We start from the raw sequence: 26243 nt of genomic DNA on the forward strand, positions 1-26243 counted from the left end.
TTTGTTTTCATGTGTTTCCTGCAAATTAATGCCAAAAGTGCACATGTTTCTGTAGTAAGAAGTACTAAAGCATATTGTGGAATAAAATCATTTTTCTCTTAAGACTTCTCAAAAGAAATTGAGGGAAATGTCCAGCATTTTTTAACAACCTTGTCTTTGAAGAGTGATACCTAAAATAAGTAAGCAAAACAGATTTGAAGGTCAAATCAGAGTGAGATACTTATCATTGAGCTTCTAGTTTCCACTATTCCATTGATTCCTTTTGGTCTGCTGAAAAGACAAATTAACTCTTAAGTAAGACAGACTTGCAGACAGTAGTTTTTATTATTTTTTTTTCTTGTCCAGAAAGTTTTAACATGAGCTAGTAAATTGTCAGCAGACAAATAAACCAGAGAATATTGGCTGTTGTCCCTTGGGAAACTGTGTTGAAAAGATAGTGTCCCTTCTTTATGGACAAAACAATAATGTTTTGCTCTGCCCCTCCTTTCTTTTTGCTGGCCTGACTGTTTTGCTGGGGAGCATTTCTTGTCCATTAAATCGGTGTGTCTTGAAACACTCTTTACAACATAATTCTGCTGTAGAGCAAATGAATGCTTGTTTTTTTAATATGTACCTCAGGAAAATAGTAAATTTTCTTTTTCTCTGGTGTTGTGGTCTTTTTCTATTCAGTAGGAAAGAAGGGTATTACAGTGTCTAAATGGAGACAGTTGATTGATATTGATTAGATCTAGAATATTGTTCTGTGAAATCTGAGGTCAACTGAATTCTCAAATTGGCAGTTGTATCAAGCTAGTTCAAATTTTCATTCATTTTCTTCCTTCCTCTCCCTCTACCTCTCCCTCCCTCCCTCCCTCCCTCCCCCCCCCTCTCTCTCTTCTTCCCCCCTCAGGTTCACTCCAGGCTTTTTGATCAGGGATCACTTCTGTGATACTCAGGGAACCATTGCCCTATTTGTTTTATTTAAGAAATAAAAATGAAAAAAAAGATGGAAGATGTATCACACTCATATTTTCTGTTTTGGCCTTGAAGATTGCTATTTATTTTTCTATTATAAATTGCTATTTATTACAATTTAAAAAATTGTAATAGATATACACACAGTAGGTATATGTAGATGTACATATATTTTTGCTACTCCTCCCTCCCCACACAAAATACTATGCCTTGGAGCCACTACTCTTGTTGATATCTCGCTAGTTCAATCTAGTGATTGGACATCTTGCTAGTTCTATCTAATCATTACCTAATATTCCATAACATAAATAAGTTGTATTGATAATTTTCACATAATACTTTGCTATTATACCTTATGCAGTGATCAATTTAGTAGATATCTCTTTTAGATGAATAATCTTTATCCAAGATTCAAAAAAAGACATGGAACTGTAGTTATGGTGTATATATTTTCAGCATTTTTAGGTATCAAATTGCTCTCAAAAGTGGTTATCTACAGTGTGCAAACAGGAATATGAAAAAATGCTTTTTGCACCACTTATTATCAGAGAAATAAATCAGCCATGAGATAAAACCTAACCAGTGAGATTGGTATCTATCCTCAGAGCAAAAACAACCAGTGTTGGCATGAATGTAGAGAAAAAGGGAACCTCATTCACTGATGGTGGAAATGTCCACTGGCTCAATTTTTGGACACCTGAAAAAGACTAAGAAGTGAGCTTGCAGATGAACCAGCAATTCTACTCATTGGCATCTACCCCACAGGCACAAAAACCCTGTTTAGAAAGGACATTTGCACTCCTATGTTCATTGCAGCACAATTCACAACAGTCCAAATCTGGAAACAACCCAAGTGTCCAAGAATAGATGAGTGGATAAAGAAACTGTGGCATATGTGTGTGTGTTTACACATGTGTATACCTACACACACACACACACACACACACACACACACACACACTATAGACTACTACTCGACTGTAAGACAAGATGAAATCATGCTATTTGTGTCTGTGTGGATGGATCTGGAGAGTACCATGGAGAGTGAAGTCAGTGGGAAGGAGAGGGACAGATGCAGAATGATCTCTCGTCAGCTGGTTTTAAAGAAACATAGTAGAATAACTAATGCCCAAAGGCCACAGAAATTGAGAACTGACTAAACTTTAATGGAAGCTTACACAGCAATGTGATGGGAGGGAGGAAAAAATGGTGTGAGTCGGGGTGAGGATGGACACACTGGTAATGTGGTGCAAGGAAGTGGGCACAATGGCATTGAGTGTGGTCCTGAAACATTTTATGCATGAAACCTACCCCTAACAACATTGTAAACCACAGTCATAATAAAAAAAACTAAAGTGGTTATATGTTTCCCATTTTCTGGGTTGTAGATGAATATCCACCGTTTTTTATACTTTTCCTCTTCATTTTTTTTGTTTGTTTGTTTTTGAGTGTGTGTATGTATTTGGGGCCACACCTGATTGCTCTCAGGGCTTACTTCTGGCTCTGCACTCTGGGATCTCTCCTCACAGGACTTGGGGAACATACATAATGCTTTGGATTTGAACTGAGTCAGCTGTGTGCAAGGCAGGAGCCCTGTCCTCTGTATCTCTCCAGCCCATGTTTGTTTTATTTTGTTTGAGAACCATACCTGGCGATGGTCAGGGCTTACACCTGTCTTCGTGCTCAGGGAGTACTGTTAATGGTGCTGAGGGGAACATATGTGGGGCTGGGGATTGAACAGGGTTCGACTACATGCAAGTCTCTTCTACTTTTTCTCACATTGTCTTTTTGTATGCATCATTTGTTTTTCTCTTGGATAGTTTTTGAAATTTTTTACTGATTTTGTAATTCATTTTTATCTTTAGGCCAGTGTTCCTTATAGTTGTATATATTTTGGCAGATTTATTTTTAATATTTTAATATCTTATAGGCTTTCCTGGAAATTTGAAAATAACTTTATAAAGTTTTATTGATCAATGATGTATCTGGTTTAAGAATTCTTTCCCTGAGTGGGGCTGGAGAGAGAGAGTACAGCGAATAGGGTACTTGCCGTGTATATATTAAACCTGGGTCTGATCCCCAGCACCCCATATGGTTCCTCGAGTTCACCAGGAATGATCCCTGAGCACCACTGGGTGTGGCCTTCAAAAAAAAAGACAAGAATTTTTTTCCCGAGACTAGTGATAGCTCAAAGGACTAGTGTACATGCAGGATGCTCGTGTTCACTGTCACTGAATGGTCCCCAGCACCTCCAAGAGTGATTCCCAAGCACCACACTAAGAGAAACCCCTAAGTATTGTTAGATGTAGTTCCTAAGCACCACTAGGTGTGACCAAAAGCTGAAAAAAAATTATTTTCCCTTTTTAATATAACAGAGCTAAAATCTCAGGGCTAGGACGAATGAAGACGTTACTGGTGCCCGCTCGAGCAAATCGTTGATCAAAGGGATGACAGTGATACTGTGATGGTGTGAATATAACAATGATATTGTAACACAGTAATAATAACAATATACACTGTATTGATTTGGTTAGTCAACATTCATTTTATTTTTGTGTACTCTGTGAGGTAGAGACCCAAAATAAAATAATTAAAACTTTAACGGGAGCCATCCTCAGCGGTGCTTAGGCAAGTGCCCTACATGCTGTACTATCTCCATGGTGCCAAAAATCATTTACATCTTAAAAATGGCTTCACAGTCTACCTATATCTCTTTCAAGTTAATAAGCTTCAAGAAATTTTAGAAAAAATTGGAAATTAAAAAAAAAGGAAGGCCCTTTATTTTATTCAGTCTCGTTGTATTTGTTGCATCTTTTTTGTTCTTTGGTTTTTGTTTTTGATCCATTCCCGCCAGTGCTCAGGGGACCTAATACAGTAGCAGAGAAGGAATCTGGGTCAACTGTGTTCAAGGCAAATGCTTCACATTGTACTATCTCTCCAGCCCAGGAGCATTTTTTAGAAAAATTAAACATGCATTTTTTTCTCTTAAATTGCTATCTATATTGCTTTTCAAAATGGAAATGATCCATAAGAAATGTGTCTTATCATATCTAGCAGTAATGTGAAGGATGCAGAGCTAGGCTGGGAAGGATGCTAAAATCATTGCGTGGGAAACACCGTGTTCAGCATCTGCTAAAACCTGAGCAGCTGGGACTGCCATTCGTTATCTGGCACAACAAGCAAAATCCTGACTTTATTGCCTGCTTAATGATAGGGGGAGCTTTGCTGGTCATGCACAGGGTTTTTATTTTTTATATTTTTTCAGTAGAGAACTGACTTCTCTATTAATAGAGTCTTTCCTGCTTCTCCCACCTCACCTCCCAGTGGGACCATTCAGTTCAGGGCTTGAACTTTGAAATGTAAAGGGATGACATTAGCATTGAGACTGGTTTGTTGGGTGAGACTTTGTTGCTGTTTGAGTCTCCAGAAAAGGCATAATCTTGAGTGTGAGCTCACTCCTGATTGGCTGATGCTTGTCTGCTCCGTGGTTGATTAGTTTACAGGGCTGCTCACTGGGGCAGATTGTCAATGATTGATTGGTTAAATGACTTTGAAACCATTTCTGTGGTTCTAACACTATAGAACTGTCAAATATTGATTAAATACCTTTAAAGCTTTTTCTGTGGTGAACTCTTACCATGGTTACAGAAGAGTCTTAGCATCTGGAAGTCCTGATTCTTGCTTAAATAATTTGTTTTTAGAAGTGATTGCTTCAGAAATTGGAGATTTAAATAGCTTCTACAATGAGAACTGTAGTAAGATTTTAGGGTCAGAAAAAAAAAAACAATGTACCTTACTCTGTAATAATTTCCCTTTAAGCTTTTCTCTTTGGTTTAGAGAAAATGATGGTATACATGCCCATTTTTTGTTCTTGAATTCTTCTTAGTGGGTGATTATTGGATCAGCATAATTAGATGCTCAGTTTTCTACTTTTTTCCCCCTGTTTTTGGTGGGGGGGTGGTCACATCCGGCGATGCACAGGAGTTACTCCTGGCTCTGCACTCAGGAATTACCCGTGGTGGTGCTCAGGGGACCATATGGGATGCTGGGATCGAACCCGGGTTGGTCACATGCAAGGCAGATGCCCTACCCACTGTGTTATCGCTCCAGCCCCTCAGTTTTCTGCTTGATAGAGAATAATGTCTTTAAGCCACATTAATCTTGACTAATTTTTAAAAACTTATTATTATAGCTAAGTAATGTGAATGCAATAACTATAATATTAATAATTATGTTGATGGGCTGGAGTGATAGCACAGCAGGTAGGGCGGCTTGTCTTGCACGTGGCCGACCTGGGTTCGTTTCCTCCGTCCCTCTCGGAGAGCCCGGCAAGCTACCGAGAGCACCTTGTCCACACCGCCGAGCCTGGCATGCTACCCGTGGCATATTCGAGATGCCAAAAACAGTAACAATAAGTCTCACAATGGAGACGTTACTGGTTCCTGCTTGAGGAAATCGGTGAACAACTGGATGACAGTGATACAGTGAATTATGTTGATATACAGTATCTTTACTACTTCCTAGCAAAAGACACCTTGAGAACATTATTTTTTCAATCCTATTTCCTCACTTTTTAATTGGGAAGGATAATACTTAAAATGGGATTGTGAAGGGAGGGAATTGGGTACACTGGTGGTAGGTGTGGTGTTAGAATCATTGCTAATAGTATTGGAAATCATAGAATCTTAGTGAAAAATTTAAAAGACAATGGGGTTGTGAGAGTTGAGATGAGTTCATAGTTATAAAACATTTAATACTGTAACTCAGTTGGTGAAACTGTTATGATCCATCCCAGTGTTAACAGTTTTTTACTAAAATATTTGTTGATTATATAAAATCTCTTAATTGAACTACTTTTCTATCTAATTGCAGAGCAATTAAGTGAAAATTAAAATGTTAAAGTGAAATGAGAATTAATGTATGATTAATTTTTGCCTAACAGCTGTATTAAAAACAAATTAAGTATTTTTCTCATTGAGAGCTCACAAATGTAGATCATTTATCAAAATTTTAATTTTTGTAAATATCCTGCTTTATTTTTGTAGATATCCATTCGTAAATTTTAGTATGATTGCTCAGTTTCATAGAAAAAAGCAGCCTTCTTATAAGCTCCTTAATGTGAAAGAGACTTCCAGAAATGCAAAATAAAACAAACTAAATAAATTTAAATTGGAGTTGATTTTTTTTTTTTGAGGGAGGTGTTGGTAACGTTCAAGCATTTCTTTAAAGCAAGAGAAGAGCCTTTTGTTTAGATGCTAAAAATTATTTGCAAATATGTAATAATACCAAGTTCTAGTAATAGTAGGGTCAGGTTCCTATTGTAAGCATTTTGTTTGTTAAATCATTTCCCCATCCAATTTATTAGTGTTATTATTGTTCTCATTTCATAAATGAAATTCAGATACATATGGCCTGTCTTTCTGGCCACAATCACATAAACAGTAAGGGACAGAGCTGGAATTGGAATCCTGACTGTCTGTTTTTTTAAATACAGCCTCTCAGGGAAAATGAAATTACTTGTGCACTTCGAAACACATTTTCAAGATAGCTTAAAGGGCTGGGATACATGCTTTGCATGTGAGCATTGAACTTGGAAATTTTTATGAATGAGGTGGAGGTGAAGGGAGAACATAGCATCTTTAGATTTTCAAAGGGATTGTTGATTCAAGAATTACTGCTTTGTTAAAAAGAGGCAAAGGGGCTGGAACAATAGCACAGTGGCTAGGGTGTTTGCTTTGCACGCGGCTGACCTGGGTTCAATTCCCAGCATCCCATATGGTCCCCTGAGCACCGCCAGAAGTAATTCCTTAGTGCATGAGCCAGGAGTAATTCCTGTGCATCCGCTGGATGTGATCATCTCCTTTTTCTTGTCACACTCTCCTATTGGCAATTTCTGCCCTCGGCTTTCTTAGGGCTCAGCATTTTTGCTCATTCTGTTTAGAATTCTCTCATCTCTGGAAAACCTCTGCTTGTTCAGGAGAGCAGAGACACTTTCCCCACTGTCAAGAACCTTTCAGTACTTTCTTCACCTTTGATCTGGTGCCCCACACCTGGTGGCTTGAAGTCCTCTTGGCACTAAGTTGAAATGATCTATTGATTTATTTGCTGTCTTCCATTGGAAGATTGTCTAGACTACAGGGTAGGGAGAGTCTGGATCTTGTTGGCTTTGACTGTGCTTTGCACCCTGATCGGTAGTAATTAGGCACTCAGTAAATAATCGTTAAGTTTTTTTTTTTTTTGAGGAGGGGATTGAGCCACACCTTCTTGTACTCAGGGTTTACTTCTGACTTTGTGCTCAGTGATCACTGCTGGTAAGGCTTTCCCATATTCAGTGGCAGGGATAGATCCAGGGGCCAGCACTTAAAAGGCAAATGCCTTTGCCCTTATACCATCTCTCCAGCCCCATCTCCTCTCTACTTTTGACTTTCTTCATTTGATGCTAAAGAATTTCAATGACAGCCTCCAGTCTCTCATGACCCATGTTTCACTTTGCACACTGCCCTAAAGAAGTCTATTCAAACCTCTCCTGAAAGACCTGGCCACACTCTGCTCAGCCTTTTGTTACATAGTGGAAAGGAATTCAGCTTTTCCCATGCTTTCCTGTTGTCCCCCTGTGTGTTTGTGTGTGTGTGGCGGGGAGGGGCGTGGCCAGAAATAAACAGACAAAACTTCCCTGGATAGTTTAAAAGTGACTGAAGCAAATAGTGTGTATAGATTTCTGCTAGATCCTATTATAAATAAAGAGTTGTGCTCATTATATGTATGCTGGTGTCTACATTGTTGTTACTGTTTTTGGCATATTGAATACGCCATAGGTAGCTTGCCAGGCTCTGCCATGCAGGCGGGATGCTCTCGGTAGCTTGCCGGGTTCTCCGAGAGGGACAGAGGAATTGAACCTGGGTTGGCCATGTTCTTGGCAAACACCCTACCTGCTGTGCTAAGTTGTGTAGTCAAAACAATGCATTTTATAATTATTAGCTGTTTCAGATCTTTCTTCCTTTCTAGAATCTTGCTGGGAAATGCCTTTTGGGAGATAATTTTTTGAAGATAGTTTAGTTTGGGGCACTTAATCCTTTATGATATTAATACATGAATAATAGCATTTTGATTGCCCTTTTGGTCTTGTCCTCTCTGTACTTCATCTATTAATTATACTAACTTGGGAATGCTCAGGAACTTTGAGTCATTCACTTGCAAAAGACTCAAGAGTACTCCTATCCAAGTCAAGTGATTCATACTTAATTCTCCCCAAAGTGGATATTAAACCCTAGCTAACACATATGATCCTATTTTTGTTATTATATTCACGAGAGGGAGACTTCAGTGATGGTGTTCCAAAGGACTTGTCTTTGCCATATACCAGTTTCAATGTAGTTGAAACCTAGTAAGAAACATGTACTTCTCAAAGCTTCTTAGGGAGTATACTTCTCTGTTTTTTTTTTGGGGGGGGGGAGGGCTATACCTGTCTGGGCTACTCCTGGCTCTTCGCTCAGGGATCATACCTGGTGGGCTCAGGAGACCTTAATGGTTGGGGGTGGGGGTCAAACCAGGTTGGTCACATGCAAGCTTAGTGTCCTACTCTCTGTGCTTTCATTCTGCCCCACTGTATTAGTATTTTTTAAAACAGCAACTTTTAAGCATGCACACATCTATTGAATGATCTCTTCAGCCCAATAGGTTTTTGTTTGCTTTTGATTTTTTTTGTGTTGTTTTTAGACCACTTCTGTCCATTCTCAGGGCTTATCCTGGCCCTGTGCTCAGGGATCAACCTTGGAGGGACTTAGAGAACCAACCACATGCAGGTCTGGACATTGAACCTGAGAGTCAGCTGTGTGCAAGGCAGTGCCTAACCCTTGTATCACCCATGGAAATTCTCAGGATCTAATCCTGGCTGATATTTTGAATCTACTCTTGGTGGTGCTGGGAGACCATGTGGAGCTGGGGATTAAACCAGGGTTTCCTGCATGCAAAACATATACTTCAGACCTTTGAGCTATCTCCCTCACACTAAATAGAAATTAGTGCACTAAATGAGTTTTACAATATCTGTGTGTTAACATCAAAAGAACAAAAGCAACCAGTGCTGTCATGGATGTGGGGAAAAAAGGGATGCTCTTTCACTATTAGTGGGAATGCTGACTGGTCAAGCCTTTCTGGAAAACAACATAGACATTCCTTCAAACACTAGAAATTGAGCTTCCATTTGATCCCGCAATACCACTTCTGGGAATATATCTTGAAGTTGCAAAAAATCACAGTAGAAATGACATCTGCACTTGTATGTTCAGTGTAGCACTGTTCACAATAGCCAAAATCTGGAAACAACCCAAGTGTCTGAGACCAGACAACTGGCTAAAGAAACTTTGGTACATCTACACAATGGAATACTATGCAGCTGTTAGGAGAGATGAAGTCATGAAATTTGCTTATACGTGAATAGACATGGAGAGTATCATGCTAAGTGAAATGAGTCAGAGAGGGACAGACATAGAAGAACTGCACTCATTTGTGGAGTATAGGATACCAGAACATGACACTAACACTGAAGGACAGTAGACACAGGCTCCATAGTTGGAAGCCTGCTTCATCAGCTGGGGGAGAAGGCAGATGGAATAGAGAAGGGATCACTAAAAAAATAATGGTTGGATGTATCGGTTGCGATGGGAGATGTGTGCTGAAAGTGATAAAGGACTAAACTTGATAACCTCTCAGTATCTGTATTACAAACCATAATGCCCCCCAAAAGAGAGAGTATGGGGGAAATTGCCATGGAGGCAGGGGGAGGGTGGGAAATGTGGGGTATGCTGGGGAGATTCGTGGTGGGGAATGTGCACTGGTGGAGGGATGGATGTTTGATCATTGTATGATTATAACTCAAACATGAAAGTTTGTAACTATCTCACGGTGATTCAATTAAAAAAAAAAGAAACCTCAATGGTACATGTTATGATCAATAATGTGGCTTTAAATGCATTTATTTGTTTTAGTGCAAATAAATATGGAATTTGCATGAGGAAAATAAAAAGAAGATGGGGCTGGAGTGATAGCACATCGGGTAGGGCATTTGCCTTGCACGCAGCCAACCCAGGTTCGATTCCCAGCATCTCATATGGTCCCCTGAGCACTGCCAGGGGTAATTCCTTAGTGTAGAGCCAGGAGTGACTCCTGTGCATCGCTGGGTGTGACCCAATAAGCAAAAAAAAAAAAAAAAGATGAGGAGTACTTAATTTTGTAATATGTTCTCCTCTGTGAGAACTGTAAAACAATAAAAGGTGTTGATTCTCAAAAAAAGAAAATATGTGTTAAAAATTATTTTTCCTATATTATTTATTTCCATCTTTATTGCCAACTTCATTTTTTTTTTTTTTTTAGTGGGAGGCAGGGGCGTGATGTGCTGCAGATTGTTTTTCCAGTTATTTGAGGCTAGTTAATAAATGATGGAGCTTAATATAGCATGCTTTTTTAAAAAAGTTGCACTGGTCTTGTTTTTTTTTTTTTTTGTTTTGTTTTTCTTCTTTAAGCTCTATCTTAGAGCTTATTCCTGGTCCTGCGCTCAGGGATCACTCCTGGCGTTTCTCGGGGAACTATTCGTTGTCAAGGATTCCACCCAGATTGGCTGCATGCAGGGCAAGCACCATGCCCGCTGTGTTCTTATTGCTCCAGCCTTGGTCTTATTCTTTGAAGTTCTTTAACATCACAAGAATGAAACTACCTTTTGAAGAAAAGAAAGATGTGGGAAAAAATAAAAGAATTTTTGTTTTATAACTTAAATGTTGTGTGCACAGATATGGTTGCTGACACCTCCTTGTCTTACCCTTCATTTTTTAAAAAAAATTTTTTTGTTTTACTCAGGAGTTATCCTGGCCCAGTGCTCAGGAAAGCATAGCTCAATTTGCAATTGAACCTGGGCCTCCGGCATGTAAAGCATGTTCTGAGCCCTTGAGCTATCTCGCTAGCCCCCAACCTTCATTTCAAGACATAACTCCTTCATCTCATATATTTGCATTTTCTCTTGAATTCAGTGATTCTGAGCAGATGGTCTCACATCATAGTAGCAGAATAAGGAATTAATTCATTAATTCAGTTATTCACTGAAAATACAGATTTGTATTTATGTACATCAGTAAATCGTAAAAACTTTATAATTTCATGGCGCTAACATACATATAGAGGAAAACAGAAAATGTTCACACTGAGTAAGTTATCTAAAGGTAGTATGGAAAGAACAGGGAGAGTTGTTTGCTCAGTTCTTGAATGTCCTAAAGAAGTTTGACTGTTTTTCTTCCTTGACCTGGTTCTGGTTTTGTGGCATTTGGATGCTCTTTGTATTACTAATGATTCAGGTATTATATGCCTGAGCAAAGGGTGCATCCCATTCTTGTTTGTTAAGATTTTTGAGATTGTTCCAAGTTTATCATACACCTGGTGTCTATGCTGAGGTTTTGTGTTTCAGGAATATATCTTCATGATCCAAAGACCTAGCTGGTCTTTGCTATCACATACTTGGCATGTCTCTATAGCTCACAGCTGGAGAAAACTTATGACTTGTGTGAGTCTAGCAGCAGAAAGACTTGGAAACCCATGCCTGACCAGTGAGCTTGACTAATACATTGATTTTTTTTGTTTCTTGCCAACCCTCCTCTCATTTACTCTAACAAACTATGACTTTCCATTGAATGCTTTGTTTACTTCCGCTGAATCATTGACCTTGAAAGTGGCCCTGAGACCCTTGAAACATTGGTACGGAGGGTTTGGGGGATAGTGGAGGGGTTATGAGAAGTGTCAAGTTGATGGAACCTCTGAGGGAGTGAGAAGTGACCCATATGGAGATCTGGAGGAAGAAAATTTTAGGCAGAAGGCACTGCCTATGCAGATGTGGAGTTTGGTACCTTCCTGACAAGTTCCGGGGGCTCTGTGGGCCAGCACTGCGGTTAGAACAGGCCTGAGCTCTCAGAGGAAAGTGGGGCACAGCCTCAGACAAGGGTGTTCTTGAGGGGTGATGTCAGTTGGCACATTCATGCTGAACAAATTACTAAATTTACATCTTGCCTCTAAGGAGGGATATATGCTTTTTACCTTTTCTCACTCAGCTCAATTTATTTTTATTTTTGGCTGCCTTTAACATACTCTTCTTAACCTCATTGTTTTGTCCCAAGTTTTTGGAACAGTTTTTTTGCTGAATTCCTTCAGGGGGAAAAAAAGACCCCATCCCCGCCCCCCCCAAAAAAAACCCAAAGCCAGAAAACCCACTCCTTTTTTTAGTCTTTTGTTTGTTTGTTTGAAGGTGCTGAGGGATTAACTGTCTATGCTTGGAGGTGATTCCTAGTAAAGCTTCAAGGACTTTTTGGTGCAAGGGATTAAACCCAGGCTTCCTGCGTGCAGAGCTTGTTTTTAGCCTGTTGCCTTATTTCTCCAGTCCTACAGGACTTTTCTATCTGTGTTCCCAAATCTCACTCTAATAAGTCAATTTGAGTTATTAAATATCAGAATGAAAGAAGATAAATCAGTCTCTCTCACCCCCATCAGCACTTTCTCCTTTGAAATTACTTGTGGTGACTAGATAGCCACACGGAGGGGATTTCTCAGCTGAGTGTTGAGAAGTATCAGTGAATTGAAGTCTAGGTTTTAGGGACCTACTGAGTCAGCCACTTTCCCCTTTCCTTCTTCACATCTCATCAGTTCAGATTTGCTTCCAAAAGAGGCCCTTTCCTCCCTCTCAGTCTATTCGCTTGTTGATGTGGTGACCAGCATCATTGCTTTTCATGCACTACATACAGTACAAAGAGTGAGCCTTAATTTTTCACTAGGCAATAATTTACTTCTGTTGCTGCACTCAGGTGATTCTTGAAAAATGTCAATCCATTTATACATTGACTTTGTTATAAACTTCATTTGATATAAATTTCTTTTTTTTTTTCTTTTTTTTTTTTTTTTGCTTTTTGGGTCACACCTGGCGATGCACAGGGGTTAGTCCTGGCTCTGCACTCAGGAATTACCCCTGGCCGTGCTCAGGGGACCATATGGGATGCAGGGATTTGAACCCGGGTCGGCCGCGTGCAAGGCAAACGCCCTACCCACTGTGCTATCTCTCCAGCCCCTTGATATAAATTTCTAATATGGATAGGTTACTAGTATCGATAGTGAACTCCTGTAGGTGTATTTTGTTTTTCTTATTTTCTTTATTGTAAGAGAATATAGTCTATTGTAAGAATATACTCTATACTGCATATAAAATATAAGATGCATGTGTTCAGTTGACTGTACCCAGGAAGGCTTCTGGTCAACAGCGGGTTGTTAGTATTTAAGTATCAAAAATTTAGGTGTCAAAAATTATGCAGGAATTTTCAGCTGCACAGGGATGGGGTGATGTTGATTAGTTCCCCTAACTTGTCCTGTTCAAGGACCAATTTTAGTATCCCTGATAATTGTATTTTAATGGATTTGTGAGTCAGTGAGTGAATAATTGTAAGTGATTCTAACCCAGGATGAAAATGCCCATAGAATGACCTTGAACAATGTTTCAGGAACTTGAATCAGGTTGATTTATTCCCATTAAGGAAAATAGCCTTTGGGTAGGCAAGAAGGAATGCAGTCCAAAGACTAATGGCTCCCCTTTCCTGTTTGTTCTCTATTGGTTTGTCTGCAGTGTCCTCCTTAAGTTACGAGGACGCCTGTTACCCTTTCAATAGTTTTCATGAATCACGTTCTCTTGAGTCTCCTGACCTAATGGGGAAAATGTGTATTTTATTAGAATTCTTAATTTCTTATAGTTTAAACTCTCTCTGCAATGAATATTGGTACATAAATTTGTTTTTTTGGTTTCAAACATGAGAATACTGTTTTCCTTTTAAACTCCAAAGCCAGTAAGAAATTGGATCCTAGCCGGTTCTTAAACAGTGAAAAGCAGCTTTTCTATTTATGAGTTAAAAAAGCCAACCCAGCACCCTTTTATTCCTTTGAAGAAAAGGAGACTGTGTCCATGTTAGAAATGTTGTAAAGTTTAAACTGTTGAAGCCTCATCCATTTTGCTTTACAGAGTGTGGAATAATGTGGCCCTTTCTCTGTCAGCTCCTTTTTTGTCCTCTTTTGTAAATATCTAGCCCTCTTTTTCAATAAAATAGGGAAAATGTGCTAGTATCCTGGGAGAAAAAAATGTGATACGACTTGTCAGTAGTGTGCACAATTGTAATTTATTTAGCAAGTTTTGCTACTTATGTTATTTTCTCATCAAAATTCCCAAAATAATTTTCTTATGCAAAAGGAAATGTATTAATTTAAAAAAAAAAAGGAATCTTTATTTCTTTTTTTTTTTTTTGCCTTTTGGGTCACACCCGGTGGTGCACAGGGGTTACTCCTGGCTCATGCACTCAGGAATCACCCCTGGCGGTACTCAGGGGACCATATGGGATGCTGGGAGTCGAACCCGGGTCGGCTGCGTGCAAGGCAAATGCCCTACCTGCTGTGCTATTGCTCCAGCCCCCTCTTTATTACTTTCTTATTGTAGTTGTAGCAAAATAAATGATACATTCTTATGGAATTATAACATTTATATAGTGTAATATAGCAATCTTACAGTAATAAAAGTATTTCTTAACTGGCAACAGTGGAATTAAGTTAAAATTTTTACTAAATATGTGTCAGAGTGATACTACAGTGAGCAGAGCACTTGCCTTGCATGTCACAGGCCCAGGTTTGATCCCTGGCACCCCCAGGAATGATCCTGGAGTGCAGAGCTGGAGGAAGTCCTGAACACCTCCACGTGTTACCCAAAACCAGAACAGAGCAAAACAAAATTTTAACTACATATTGGAGTCAGAAGTCTTGTCTAATTTCATGTGACATCTGTGGAAATTCCAGTTACCGTTTTTTTCCCCTAGATTACCGGCCACACTCTATGATCCTTTCTTCTTCTTTTTTATTTTTTTCATGGTGGTGGCAGTGGGGGTGCGTGGTGCATCTGGCAGTGCTTAGGGTTTACTCCTGGCTCTGTGCCAAAGGATCACATTGATGGGGCTTGGGGGTGGTGCCACTGTGTCATCTCCCCAGCCTCTCTCTCTTCTCTTTATTCTTCCTCTTTATTTCTTCTTTCTCCTCCCCCTCTCTTCCCTGTCCTGTGTCGTTCATCTAGACTCTGCATTCAAAGCATTTAGTAAACTCCAGCAGATTACAAGACTGAATTCAAACAGTCAATACGACTATCAAGAAGCTTATTATTCTCTTGGAGAAGACAAATGCACAGAGAAAAATACAGTGTATTCCAGGATGTATATTAAATATATTCTGTAACATACTCCAGGTGCTATGAGATCAGTCAGTAGAGACTATCTCATCTGTCTGGAATAAGGGCAGATTAATTGAAGAGGGGTCATTTGAGCTTAACTTTGAAGGATGGATTAGAAGACAGGGAGACATGAAAAGAGGGCTTAGAGGAAATTTTCTTTCTTGTGATAGAAGAAAGAAATGAATAATGTAGTAGGGGAGCAGGTTGATTTTGATTAGTGACCAGTGACCCCTTTAACCGTATATAAAGGAGAGTCCTGCAAATGTTTTCTGTCTTTGTAGTGTATATGCTTTTGTAATAGTAGCAGCTCTAGGCAATACATAGTTGAATAATATGGAAGTGGTTCACTAACACTTGATAAGAATAGGTAGTGGGTCAGACAGTAGTTTTCCACCTTTGTAAGAACATGTTTATTTTAGTGAAAGGAGAGTCTGTTGCAGACAACACAGATTTTGAATGCCAGGCTTAAGGGTTGGGAATTAACATTCTCTTTAGTGAAACCAGCACTGCTGTGTTTCTACTAAATATTTAAAGTATGTAGACATTTAAGCTTGGAACCAGATGTTTTCTATTTTCATTTTAAGGTATTTGGACAGCTTGCTCTAAACTAAGATTTCAATTACTGTATAAAAGTTGCGGGTGGGGAGTCAAATAGGCCTCTGACTGACCCCCATAAAGGTCATCAGCAGGGGTTTAGCATCTTTTGAATTCTCACTATAATGTTTCTGCTCTAGTAAATCAGATTGTCAAATCATGGAAAACATGATAAAATGAATGGGCAGTTCCTTTGGAGATCTTAATTCAAAAGGTTCACTTTCTGTCCATTTCCAAAATAAGAGTGTGAGCTGATTCCAAAAACCCTACATCAATGTTCTCACCTGCTTTTTGAAAAATAACTGTATTGAGGTGTCATTCACTCATGAAGAACAGGACAACTTCATGAGTTTGGGTGTAAAGTTTTTACTCTGAAACTGTTACGACCATCAAATTGTTTATTGTTATTACCAACTTTGGGTAAGAATACTGAAGGGATTTATATGTAGCATATTTTTAGCATTTCTCAGAAAAAAAATTGTTTATAAAATGAAATTATTTAATGCTTAAAATTTGTTCACTGTATCACTGTCATCCCTTTGCTCGAGCAGGCACCAGTAATGTCTCCATTGTGAGACTTGTTACTATTTTGGGCATATCGAATACGCCACGGGTAGCTTGCCAGGCTCTGCCATGCGGGTGAGATACTCTTGGTAGCTTGCCGGGCTCTCTGAGAGAGGCGGAGGAATCAAACCTGGGTCGGCTGCATGTCTACCCACTGTGCTATTGAGCACAGCCAAGAGTAAATATTGTTATCATAATTATTTAGATGATTGAAACAAGGGAAAAGAAGTGGGCTAGTTTTTGTACTAGAGAAATGGGGAAATAAGGTAGCATCTGTCCAGGGCACAATTTTAACTTACAGAATGGTAACAAAATAATAGGATGGTGTCAAATTACCTTCAGAAGGAAGTGGTTTGTAATTTATTAGTCCACCCATTTCCAATATTAAATGTCACCCAAATAAATACAGTATTTCATTAATCTTTTCTGGACTTTGAGTTACCTATCTATAGCCTATTGAAACTGTAAAATGATGTCTACTCTGATGTTCTTTTTGAAGAACATTTCTTAATACCCGTTTATTAATCCTTTGGAAAGTTAGTCATGCTCACTTCCGATTGTGTACAGATAGAGCTTTCCCAGTGACCTTGCTCATCCATGTGTATTTTAGTTTTGTCTTTTTTAACAATTAAATTCTATGTTTTCTAAGGGTACTGTTGAAATCATTTAGTACTGAACTATTTTTAAAACAGTGGTGACATACTGAAAAGAAGATTAAGTCTGCGAGATATAATGATTGTAATTAAACAGCAGAGAAGGAAATGTGTGCCTGGGAAAGCAGAAAAATACAATTGGAGAGGGTAGGTAGTTTATGGAGATAGGAACACTACTTCCTGAAAATCATATATCCAGTCACAGATTCTGCTCGGTGTAAATGCCAGTGGGCGTTTGTTGGAGGAGAGAACTAGTGAGGGGACTGTCTTGGGCTTACGTTGCTACTGGCTTCCAGTGCTGTCGCCTGAGTCAGCTGTTGACATCAGAAGTCTGGTGTTTACGGCACAGAAAAGCAATCCCATTTGACCCTTCTTTTCATACTGAGTATGAACAGCTGTTATGTCTCTTTTATTGCTGTAACCTGGCACTTAAGTGAGCAGTTATTTTGCTATTTTTTTGATGTTGTTTTGTTTTCTGGGGCGTCACTCACTCAGCAGTGCTCAGAGCTTATTCCGGGATCCACACTCAGGGATGAATCCTGGTGAGCTCCTAGGACCACATGGGAGTGCTGGGGATCAAGCCAGAGTCTATGAAAGTGACGCACATTAACATCTTTGCTATCTCTGTAGACACTGTTGTTTTTTCCAATTTTATTTTATTTCTTCATTTGAGGGGGGTGGGGGTTTGGGCCACACCTGGCAATGCTCAGAGATTACTCCTGGATCTGCACTCAGGGATGACTCCAGATGGTGCTCTGGGGATCATATGGGGTGCCAGGGATTAAAGCCAGGGTGTCCGCAAACACTACATATAAGGCAACCACCTTCACCAGTGTACTATCTCTCCGGCCACTGCTTTTGTTTTATAATGCTGCTTTTGCTTCTGCTTGTGCTGGAGCTAAGGAGGGCAAAACAATTATGGGATGGAGATGAGGAGCTCAGAGGTTCAGCAAAGAAGCATTTTTTTCTTAGCTTTAGTTAGGAGGAAAGAAACAAAACAACTACATTCTATGCAAAACATTCCTAGAATTTTTCAACAATGGTAGAGAACTTGGAGTTGCAGACTGTTAATCATGTGTTTATCTTGTTACCTGTGTGAGTTTAATTTTTTTTATTTTATTATTATTATTTTTTTTGCTTTTTGGGTCACAGCGGTGATGCACAGGGGTCACTCCTGGCTCTGCACTCAGGAATTACCCCTGCTGGTGCTCAGGGGACCATATGGGATGCTAGGAATCAAACCCAGGTCGGCCTCGTGCAAGGCAAACCCGCTGTGCTATTGCTCCAGGCCCTGTGCGAGTTTTTTTTTAAATGAAAACAACTATCTTTGGTTTTTTTGGGCCATACCCGTCTGTGCTCAGGATTTACTCCTGACTCTGCTCTGGTGGTCATTCCAGGCAGTGCTCAGGGAACTCTATGTGGTGCCTGAAATCTAACGGGGGTCAGCTGCATGCAGGTGCCTTAATCCCTGTACTACCTCTAAGGCCCAAACCTGTGCAATTTTAGTCTCAATTACTTTGCTGCAAAAAAGAGGAATGTCTTGTATATTTGTATTAATCTGAAATTGAATGGCATACATCAAGTTTCTAGCACTGGGTACGCGCGCGCGTGCGTGTGTGTGTGTGTGTTAGAGAGAGAGAGAGAGAGACAGACAGACAGACAGACAGACAGACAGACAGAGAGAACCCCCATGACCATTACATTTTGTTTTTCAGTTTAAGCTAGTTCGTCTCTCTGGTTAGGCTGCATTCCTCCTATATCCCTTTGTCTATTTAGCAATTTTAACTATAGATTATAGGTATAGGAGGGAATCCATCAGACAGGGAGACTAATAGTTAAGACTTGACCTTTAAAGCTGTCTTTTCCTGAACTTGTTACAGTTTTCTCATGAAATTTATAAATTAGCATCACGGGTATACGCGGAAAAAAAAAATGACATCATCCATTTTGGATTAGAAAACATTTTCTCCTCCATCCCAGGAATGTCAGCAGATTTTAGCGTGCACCTTTGGCAATGGTACTTTCATAAGGATGAAGCAGATGGAATATGGAGTTTTTAAAAACTGAATTTAGTTTAAGATTGCTTCACATGGGAATGTTTTTATCACTCAAAAAAAAAAAAAAGAGAATCCCTGAAACTTTTGAGCAAATGGAATTCTAAATATTCCTAGTTGAGTTCCAGTCCCGAAACTGCTGAATAAAGAACCTTTGTCAGCACATTTGGTTTGAATAAGACTCTCAGGGAAAGGCTGGACTGATAGCACAGCTGGGAGGGCAATTGCCTTGCAGGTGACCAACCTAGTTCTATCCCTGGTATCCCATATGGTCTCCTGAGCACTGCCAGGGGTAATTCCTGAGTGAAGAACCAGGAATAAAGCCTGAGCATTCCAAGTATGACCCAAAAAGAAAAAAAAAAAAAGAGAGAGAGACTACTGGGACCTCAAGGAAGGTGCTTGCCTTGTATAGAGCTGACCAGGTTTTTATTATTATTATTATTATTATTTAAATTTCTTTATTTAATGAATCACCATGCGGGTACAGTTACAGATTTACATATTTTTGTGCTTGTGTTTCAGTCATACAATGCTCGAGTACCCATCCCTCCACCAGTGCCCATTCTCCTCCACCGATGACCCCAGCATCCCTCCCACTCCCCATTCCCATGCCCCCCCACCCACCCCGCCTCTGTGGCCTGGCACTTCTTATGGCCTCCTAAGTGTGCCAGGAGTGATCCCTGAATGTTAGAACCAGCAGTAAGCCTAGAGCACTGTTCAGGGGGACCCCAAAACAAGAAGCTCTAATCTAAATGTATCATCATTTAAAGTGCTCATTGTAGAAGCCACCAACAGGGATTAGGGGATTATGCGTCAGCAGGAAGTTTCAGACCCCCCACCGAGCAGGAGGGTGCAAGGAAGGGCTAGGAAGTGCAGTGGGGAGGAGCTTATAGACAGTGCAAGAGAAAGCTCTGGGAACCACATGCCTTTATTTTTCCTTATTCCTATTTCTGTATTCTGACTGTGTGGCCTGCTTCACTTAGTTACTTATTTGCTGTTTTGTAAATTTTGTTGGGGATTAGGGACCAGGCTGTTAGAGGAATATTCTTTATAACTTGCATCCTTCCCTTCCTTTCCCTCTGTCTCCTCCTGTTCCTGTCCTCTCTTCCATGCTCAGAAGTTACTTCCTAGTTCCGACCTCACTCCTATGAGTACCGAGGGGATACCCGGGACCCCTATGGGATGCTGAAGATGGAACCTGGTTTGGCAAGGGAAGCGTCCTACCCACTGTACTATCGCTCTAGCCCCAATCTTCAGTTTTCCATACTATGAGAACCTATTCAAATGCTTTCTGGGGAGCCCATTATACCAGATTTTTATTTTTGTTTATTTTTTTGTCTAAAATTTATACTCTTTTTTTTTTTATGTTGGAGATCATGATTTTGTTAGTAGATAAATTCCTTCATCTGATAGGTTCCTGCTCTTGATGTAGAAAGAATTACCTACCGGAGCTGAGTTTTAAAAAGCTGGGTTGATTGGGAAACCTAGTGTAATTCACCGTTTGCTGATGCCGCTGCAAAAGGCCTCTTAGAAATGGGGTGGCCCCATTGGATATTTATAGTTTCCTGGCTTGGGGCGGGGGCAGGCTGTGAATTGGACTTCACCTTGTCCTCTGGGATGAGCTGGGGAAGTCATAGATACCTCGAAAAATGTGAAAGTTCTAGTTCAATTTTTCCTGGCCTGGGGAAACGGGTGGGCAGGGTCACTTCATTTGTAATACTACCGCGTGGAACCCAGCTTCTGCTTTCACCCTGAAAAGGACCCCAGGACTGGCTCTCTACAGATAACAAAAATCCATCAACAGGGAAAAACAGTAAAAGCATTAACAATCGGTTTGGCTGGGTGTGTGTGGGCTCACATTTTTTTGGTCTTTTTAACCGATGTTATTGAAGAATTGGAAACCCTCAGCCACCACTGCAATCATCCTTTGAATTATTTTTAGGACTGTGACCTCGACACTCATTGTGACATACTGTCAGAATGAATTTCACACTGTTTGTGGGCGCACCTGAAGGAGAATTTGCATATGTGGCCAGACTCTTCATTTTTTCAATAATAACTTGGATTTGATAGTCTGTTTTACAAGTACTGAAAATTTTGTGATAGAATCTATACATTCCTGTGTGCTTTGAATATATGTGTATTCACAACCCATGTTATTTTGATTTAAATGGTTACAAACATGATTTTTGCTTATCTTCAGTGAAATCTAGTAATGGCTTAACCAGATGATATGAGGAACAAACAGTTAGCTTAGCTGTCATTTTCTGTCAATGCTGCTGAGTTGATCTAATTGAAGTAATGACCCACAGGACTTCTATTCAGAAGTTGGAGAAAGCAGAAATCTGGTCTCTATTTGGTTTTGTTATCTATTTCTGTATTTACATATTAATGCTTGTAAGATTGTTGTGCTGGAAAATAATAGCTTTAAGACCAGATTCGTGGGACCTTATTTTCAAGTGTGATGCCCAGGGCCCAAATTCTCCTCCCCCCCCCCCCCCACCCAGTTCTCCCATCTATCTGCCCACTACATTGCTCCTCAGGTGCTTTTGAGGCTACAACCAAGAAATGGGGGTGGCCTCTTGCCCCAGTGCAGCTTTGAGGAATGGGGTTCACACTTCTGTTCACTGTGCATTGGCCAGATCTCATCTAGAAGCACTTGAATCTGCAGTGATCAAATGTGAAAGGAAGAAAAAAGGGGACCAGGACCTTGCTTGTGGCCCACCTGATTCAATCCCAGGAACCCCCATATGGTCCCCTGAGCAATGCCAGGTATGAGCCCTGAGCAGTCATGTGGAAGCCCTGAACACTGCCTGGTATCCCCCCTTTCCCCAAGAAAAGAGAAGAAAACAGTATCTCTTCACACATGTTTTGAAGAGTAAATAGATTTGATGCACTTAAAAATGTGCCTGAGTCATGAACTTTCCTATTCCAAAACTGTTTTTGTACTTAAATATATAAAGAATAGTGTTAGGGTAATATTGACTTTACTCTTGGATTCTTGGAAGGAAGAGAACTATTTCCTAACTTTCTGAATGGTGCCTTACTCTGGGCAATTATTGCAGTGGCGCTCTTTGCAGTAAAACGCCCAAGACAAGATAAAACAGAGCATCAGTTTGGTAACAATAGTGCCGTTCAGTGTTGATGTAGAGTTTGAGGTGGTCTCTGATGGGGATTTTTTTTTATTATTATTAATTAAATTAAATGATAACTAGAGACTCTGCTGAGCACATGATTTGCATCTTTATATTGCCAGTGGCTTGGTAAAGTGGGGCACTCGAGAGGTGGACTCAGGAAGACAGTTTCCACCTTCCTGCTTGCCCACCTCAGCCACCAGATCTGTGGGAAATGCCCGGCTTACAACAGGTCAGACCTAACCTTGGCACAGGCAGGGCGGGTTCCTGGATTTCCTTTATAGAAAAGACTGTAGGGAAGAGGCAACATGGTGAAGAAACATCCCTTATGATGTTGCTTACTTAGAGATGTGAGGGCAGAGAGAAAGGGTCAAGCATGTGCTCCAAAGAAAACACCAGCTCCTCCAAAGGGGAGACCTGTAAGCAAAGAAGCGGAGAGACAAGCAAGAGAGATACTTGTTCAGGAGAGACAAGAGCTTGAAGAGTGAGCCCTGAGGAGCTTTTACACAGTGCCCCTTAATGGATTTTTCTGGAGTTTTGCATACATAAAAGTTAATCTGGTTGTACATAAAAGCCTAGGAAAGCCTTATATTCTCTTTTTCTGAGGGGTCTGGCCTTTGGGTGTGTCCTTGGATTTTTTTCCTCTGGGTGGTACTTCAGTTTCTTCCTTTCTCTTCTCCAAAGAGCTCTGAATTTGCCTGTCAAAGGGTGTGGTCATCATGCCTTTGGGCTACTTCAGGGCTAGGAAATCTCCCAAATTATTGGAATTACCATTATAATTACCATTTCCCAAAAGTGCAATAGGCAGATGGGGGCAGGGTGCCTACCTCTCTGCCTACTGCACTTTCATCTAGTTACGCCACAGTAATTATATTCCCTTGGCTTTATAGATGAGCAACTGGACTCTGAAGTCTGAGTAACTTATTCAAGTAACACTTCTAGGGGAGTTTGAAATCTTCTTCCCCCTGATTAGCATTCTTTTCACCCCTCAATACATAATTATCATGATGTGTTTTGCTGTTTACAGTAAATGGCATTTTGATGTTTTAAAGAAATATTTTGTGATTTGAAACCAAATCACAAACCCCTGTTTTCCAAAAAAACAAAACAAAATAAAAGAGCTAAGCATCCATCTGTATGGTTTTTGTTTGTTTGCTTTGTTTGGGGTTTTTTTGAAGCAAAATAGGGTGAGGGTTTTCTGGGGGGAGTGTAAGGATGGGTGTCACACCCACCTTTGCTCAGGGCTTACTCCTGTGGGCTCAGACAACACCACATGGGATGCCAAGAGTCAAACCCAGGTAGACTGCATGTAAAGCAAGTGCCTTACCTGCTTTACTATTGCTCTGGCTCATTGGAATCAAAATTGTTTTTATTGAAAGAAATTTAGAGAGATGTAAGGGGAGGAAAAAGGTGTTCAAGAGAGAACACAAGTTCTCTAGCATGGGTTAAAAACAATGACTTTTGGGAGAAGAAAGGTCATATACAATTTCTCCTAATTATCTTGACCTGGAGTTCTCTCTGCCTACAGAGAATTTGGGTGTTGTCCCTGGGAAAGTCTTGGGCCCCTGGTGGTTCTTTCATATTCTTATCAGGACCTTTAGATTCTCTTGTGGCTTCTCCTTTTCTGCAGGGGTCCACCCTTATCTGTGTGGTGGCCTTTATCTTCTTGTCCTTAGAGCTCTGAATTTGCATCTCACAGGGATGAAGGTCCTCAGACCTTTGGGCTACTTCGGGCAGGGCAGTTTCTCCATTTATGATTTTAAAAAACTCATGGCCAGGGCCCCCTCTATCTTATCTACCTTCAGTACCCCTCTCCCCCTCCACCCCCAAATTTCACCTTTTAATTCTTTAAGTGGTGCGTGAATACTCCAATAATTTTAGTACTCTTACAAAGGGATGCAGAGTGAGGGTATGAAATCTTAGGCTAATTACTGGGACCAAAGCAAAGGTTTATTGGTTGAGGCAATTTTTTTTCAAATTTTTAAATGTAATTAAAGAACATTTCAGCCAATATGTCTTTGGTGAGGTTAGGGGTGTGTGTGTGTGTGTGTGTGTGTGTGTGTGTGTGTGTGTGTGTGTGTGTGTGTGTGTGTGTGTGTGTGTGTGTGTGTGTGTGTGTGTGTGTGTGTGTGTGTGTGTGTGTGTGTGTGTGTGTGTGTGTGTGTGTGTGTGTGTGTGTGTGTGTGTGATGGGGGGGCGTCTAGGGCTTCCCTAGCAATGCCTCTGGCTGGGCCTGGAGGTTCAGTGCTAGGGGTGTGAGGAGCTGTTCTAGGGACTACCAGCACCACCCTAGTTGTGCTCAGAGGTCTCTAGGACTATATTCAGCAGTGCTGGGGACACATGTGGTTCAGGAGATTGAATTCTTGTCTCTGTGTATGCCGGATATAGACCCTTAAACTGTGAGCTATCTTATCCCTCCAACAACAGCGTATGAAGGTTTCCTTTTCTCCACATTCCCAACAACAATTATTTCTGGTTTTTATGAATTTAGGCTGTTCTCATGTATCAAAAGTTTTATTCTGATATCTGATATTTTACAGCATAGTAACATGCCTAACTCGTTGCAATTTCTGTGATATTTTTCTCTTCCAGTGTCTGTATTTATGCTGAAGGTCCAGGTGAATGACATAATCAGTCGTCAGTACCTGAGTCAAGCAGTTGTAGAAGTATTTGTGAACTACACAAAGACAAATTCTGCAGTAACTAAAAATAATGGCGCAGTGTTGATAAGAGTACCCTATAAATTAGGACACAGTTTAACCATTATTGCGTATAAGGATGGCTACGTAATGACACCCCTGCCTTGGAAGACCGGAAGAATGCCAAGTAAGCATGGAAAATAAACATACAGGCTTTTCCCGTCTATTCTGGGGATATCTTGTTTTTGAAAATTGAAACTGGGAATACATATGACTTGTGTTCTGCAGGTTAGGGAGGTGTGGCAGTTTGAAGAACATGTCCATCTTTAAGATTTTTAGAACTGGGGCTGGAGAGAGAGCACAGAGGTGAAGGGTTAGGCAAGGCACGCAGACGGGACCAGTTAGTTTGCTTTATCATGTGGTTCCCTGCGCACTTCTGGTGCAGACCCAAGTACTGACAATGTAGTTGGGGATATCCTGGCAACAGGATACCGAGCAGAACATTTGCAGGCTCCTATATTGAACCACCAGCTAACTTGAGGGAGCCATTATTCCATACAAGGGACAGTGGGAACTCTCTTCTTAAGGTTCCTTGCCCTCCTGAGTACTGCCTGAGAGTATTGCATCTTTATACGGGGAGTTACAAAAGGGTGTTTGTGATCTCTGTCTTAGAAAAACTTAAATCATATAACCTACAAGAAAAATTGAAAAAGTAGAATAGGCTAGGAAGAAATTACAATCAGAAAAATTCTTAAGGAGCCTATTTCTATAGAGTAAAGGGTATTTAATAGAGGGCCTATCTATATAGTAGATGGCATTTAATAGTAGAGGGCATTTAACTTGCCCATCTATTTCTGAGACTAGTTACAGAACATTTTCAGTTATTTGGGTACAAACTGCTGTATAAAAGACAAAAAGTTCAGTAAAGTCCAACAATACTGCTAAGTCTTTTGTACAGCAACACCCGCCACCCTCCCCGCCCCACACACACTATATTTTGCATTTATTCGTTGTTTTGAGCTGCTTTTTCATCTTAATTTTATTTTCTACCTTGAATTTTATTTCCTACCTGCTGGATCAGAACTATATTTGTCTGTTTTTTTTTTTTTTTTGCTCCACATTTAATCAAATATTCTAATTTTGCTATGTTTCACAGTATATTCATCAGTGACACTTTCACTGTTCCCACAAAGCCAAGCAAATATATGGCTCTTTGAAGACACTGTTTTAATTACTGGAAAATTAGCTGGTAAGTATAACTCTTCTTAACTAATAAGTAAATTGATAGTTGAATTGGCAAGTATACTTTCTTTAAGCAAACTGATAGAATGTTATAGAAGTGTTTCTCTACTATCATAACATAAACATTT

The 26243-nt window shown here is 40.1% G+C and overlaps 1 protein-coding gene across 1 annotated transcript in view; it reads left to right on the top strand.

The window, feature by feature from the left end:
• The window catches only part of FAM171B (family with sequence similarity 171 member B), a 70037-nt gene that overhangs the window by 21084 nt on the left and 22710 nt on the right, over window positions 1-26243 (top strand). The window contains exons 2-3 of the mRNA XM_055120664.1: window positions 24827-25060; window positions 26030-26122. Of these exons, the coding sequence (XP_054976639.1) occupies window positions 24827-25060; window positions 26030-26122 (327 nt within the window). The remainder of the gene's footprint in view (window positions 1-24826; window positions 25061-26029; window positions 26123-26243) is intronic.

This window comes from Sorex araneus, chromosome X, assembly GCF_027595985.1.
Source record: "Sorex araneus isolate mSorAra2 chromosome X, mSorAra2.pri, whole genome shotgun sequence".
In the NCBI taxonomy this organism is placed as follows: domain Eukaryota; kingdom Metazoa; phylum Chordata; class Mammalia; order Eulipotyphla; family Soricidae; genus Sorex; species Sorex araneus.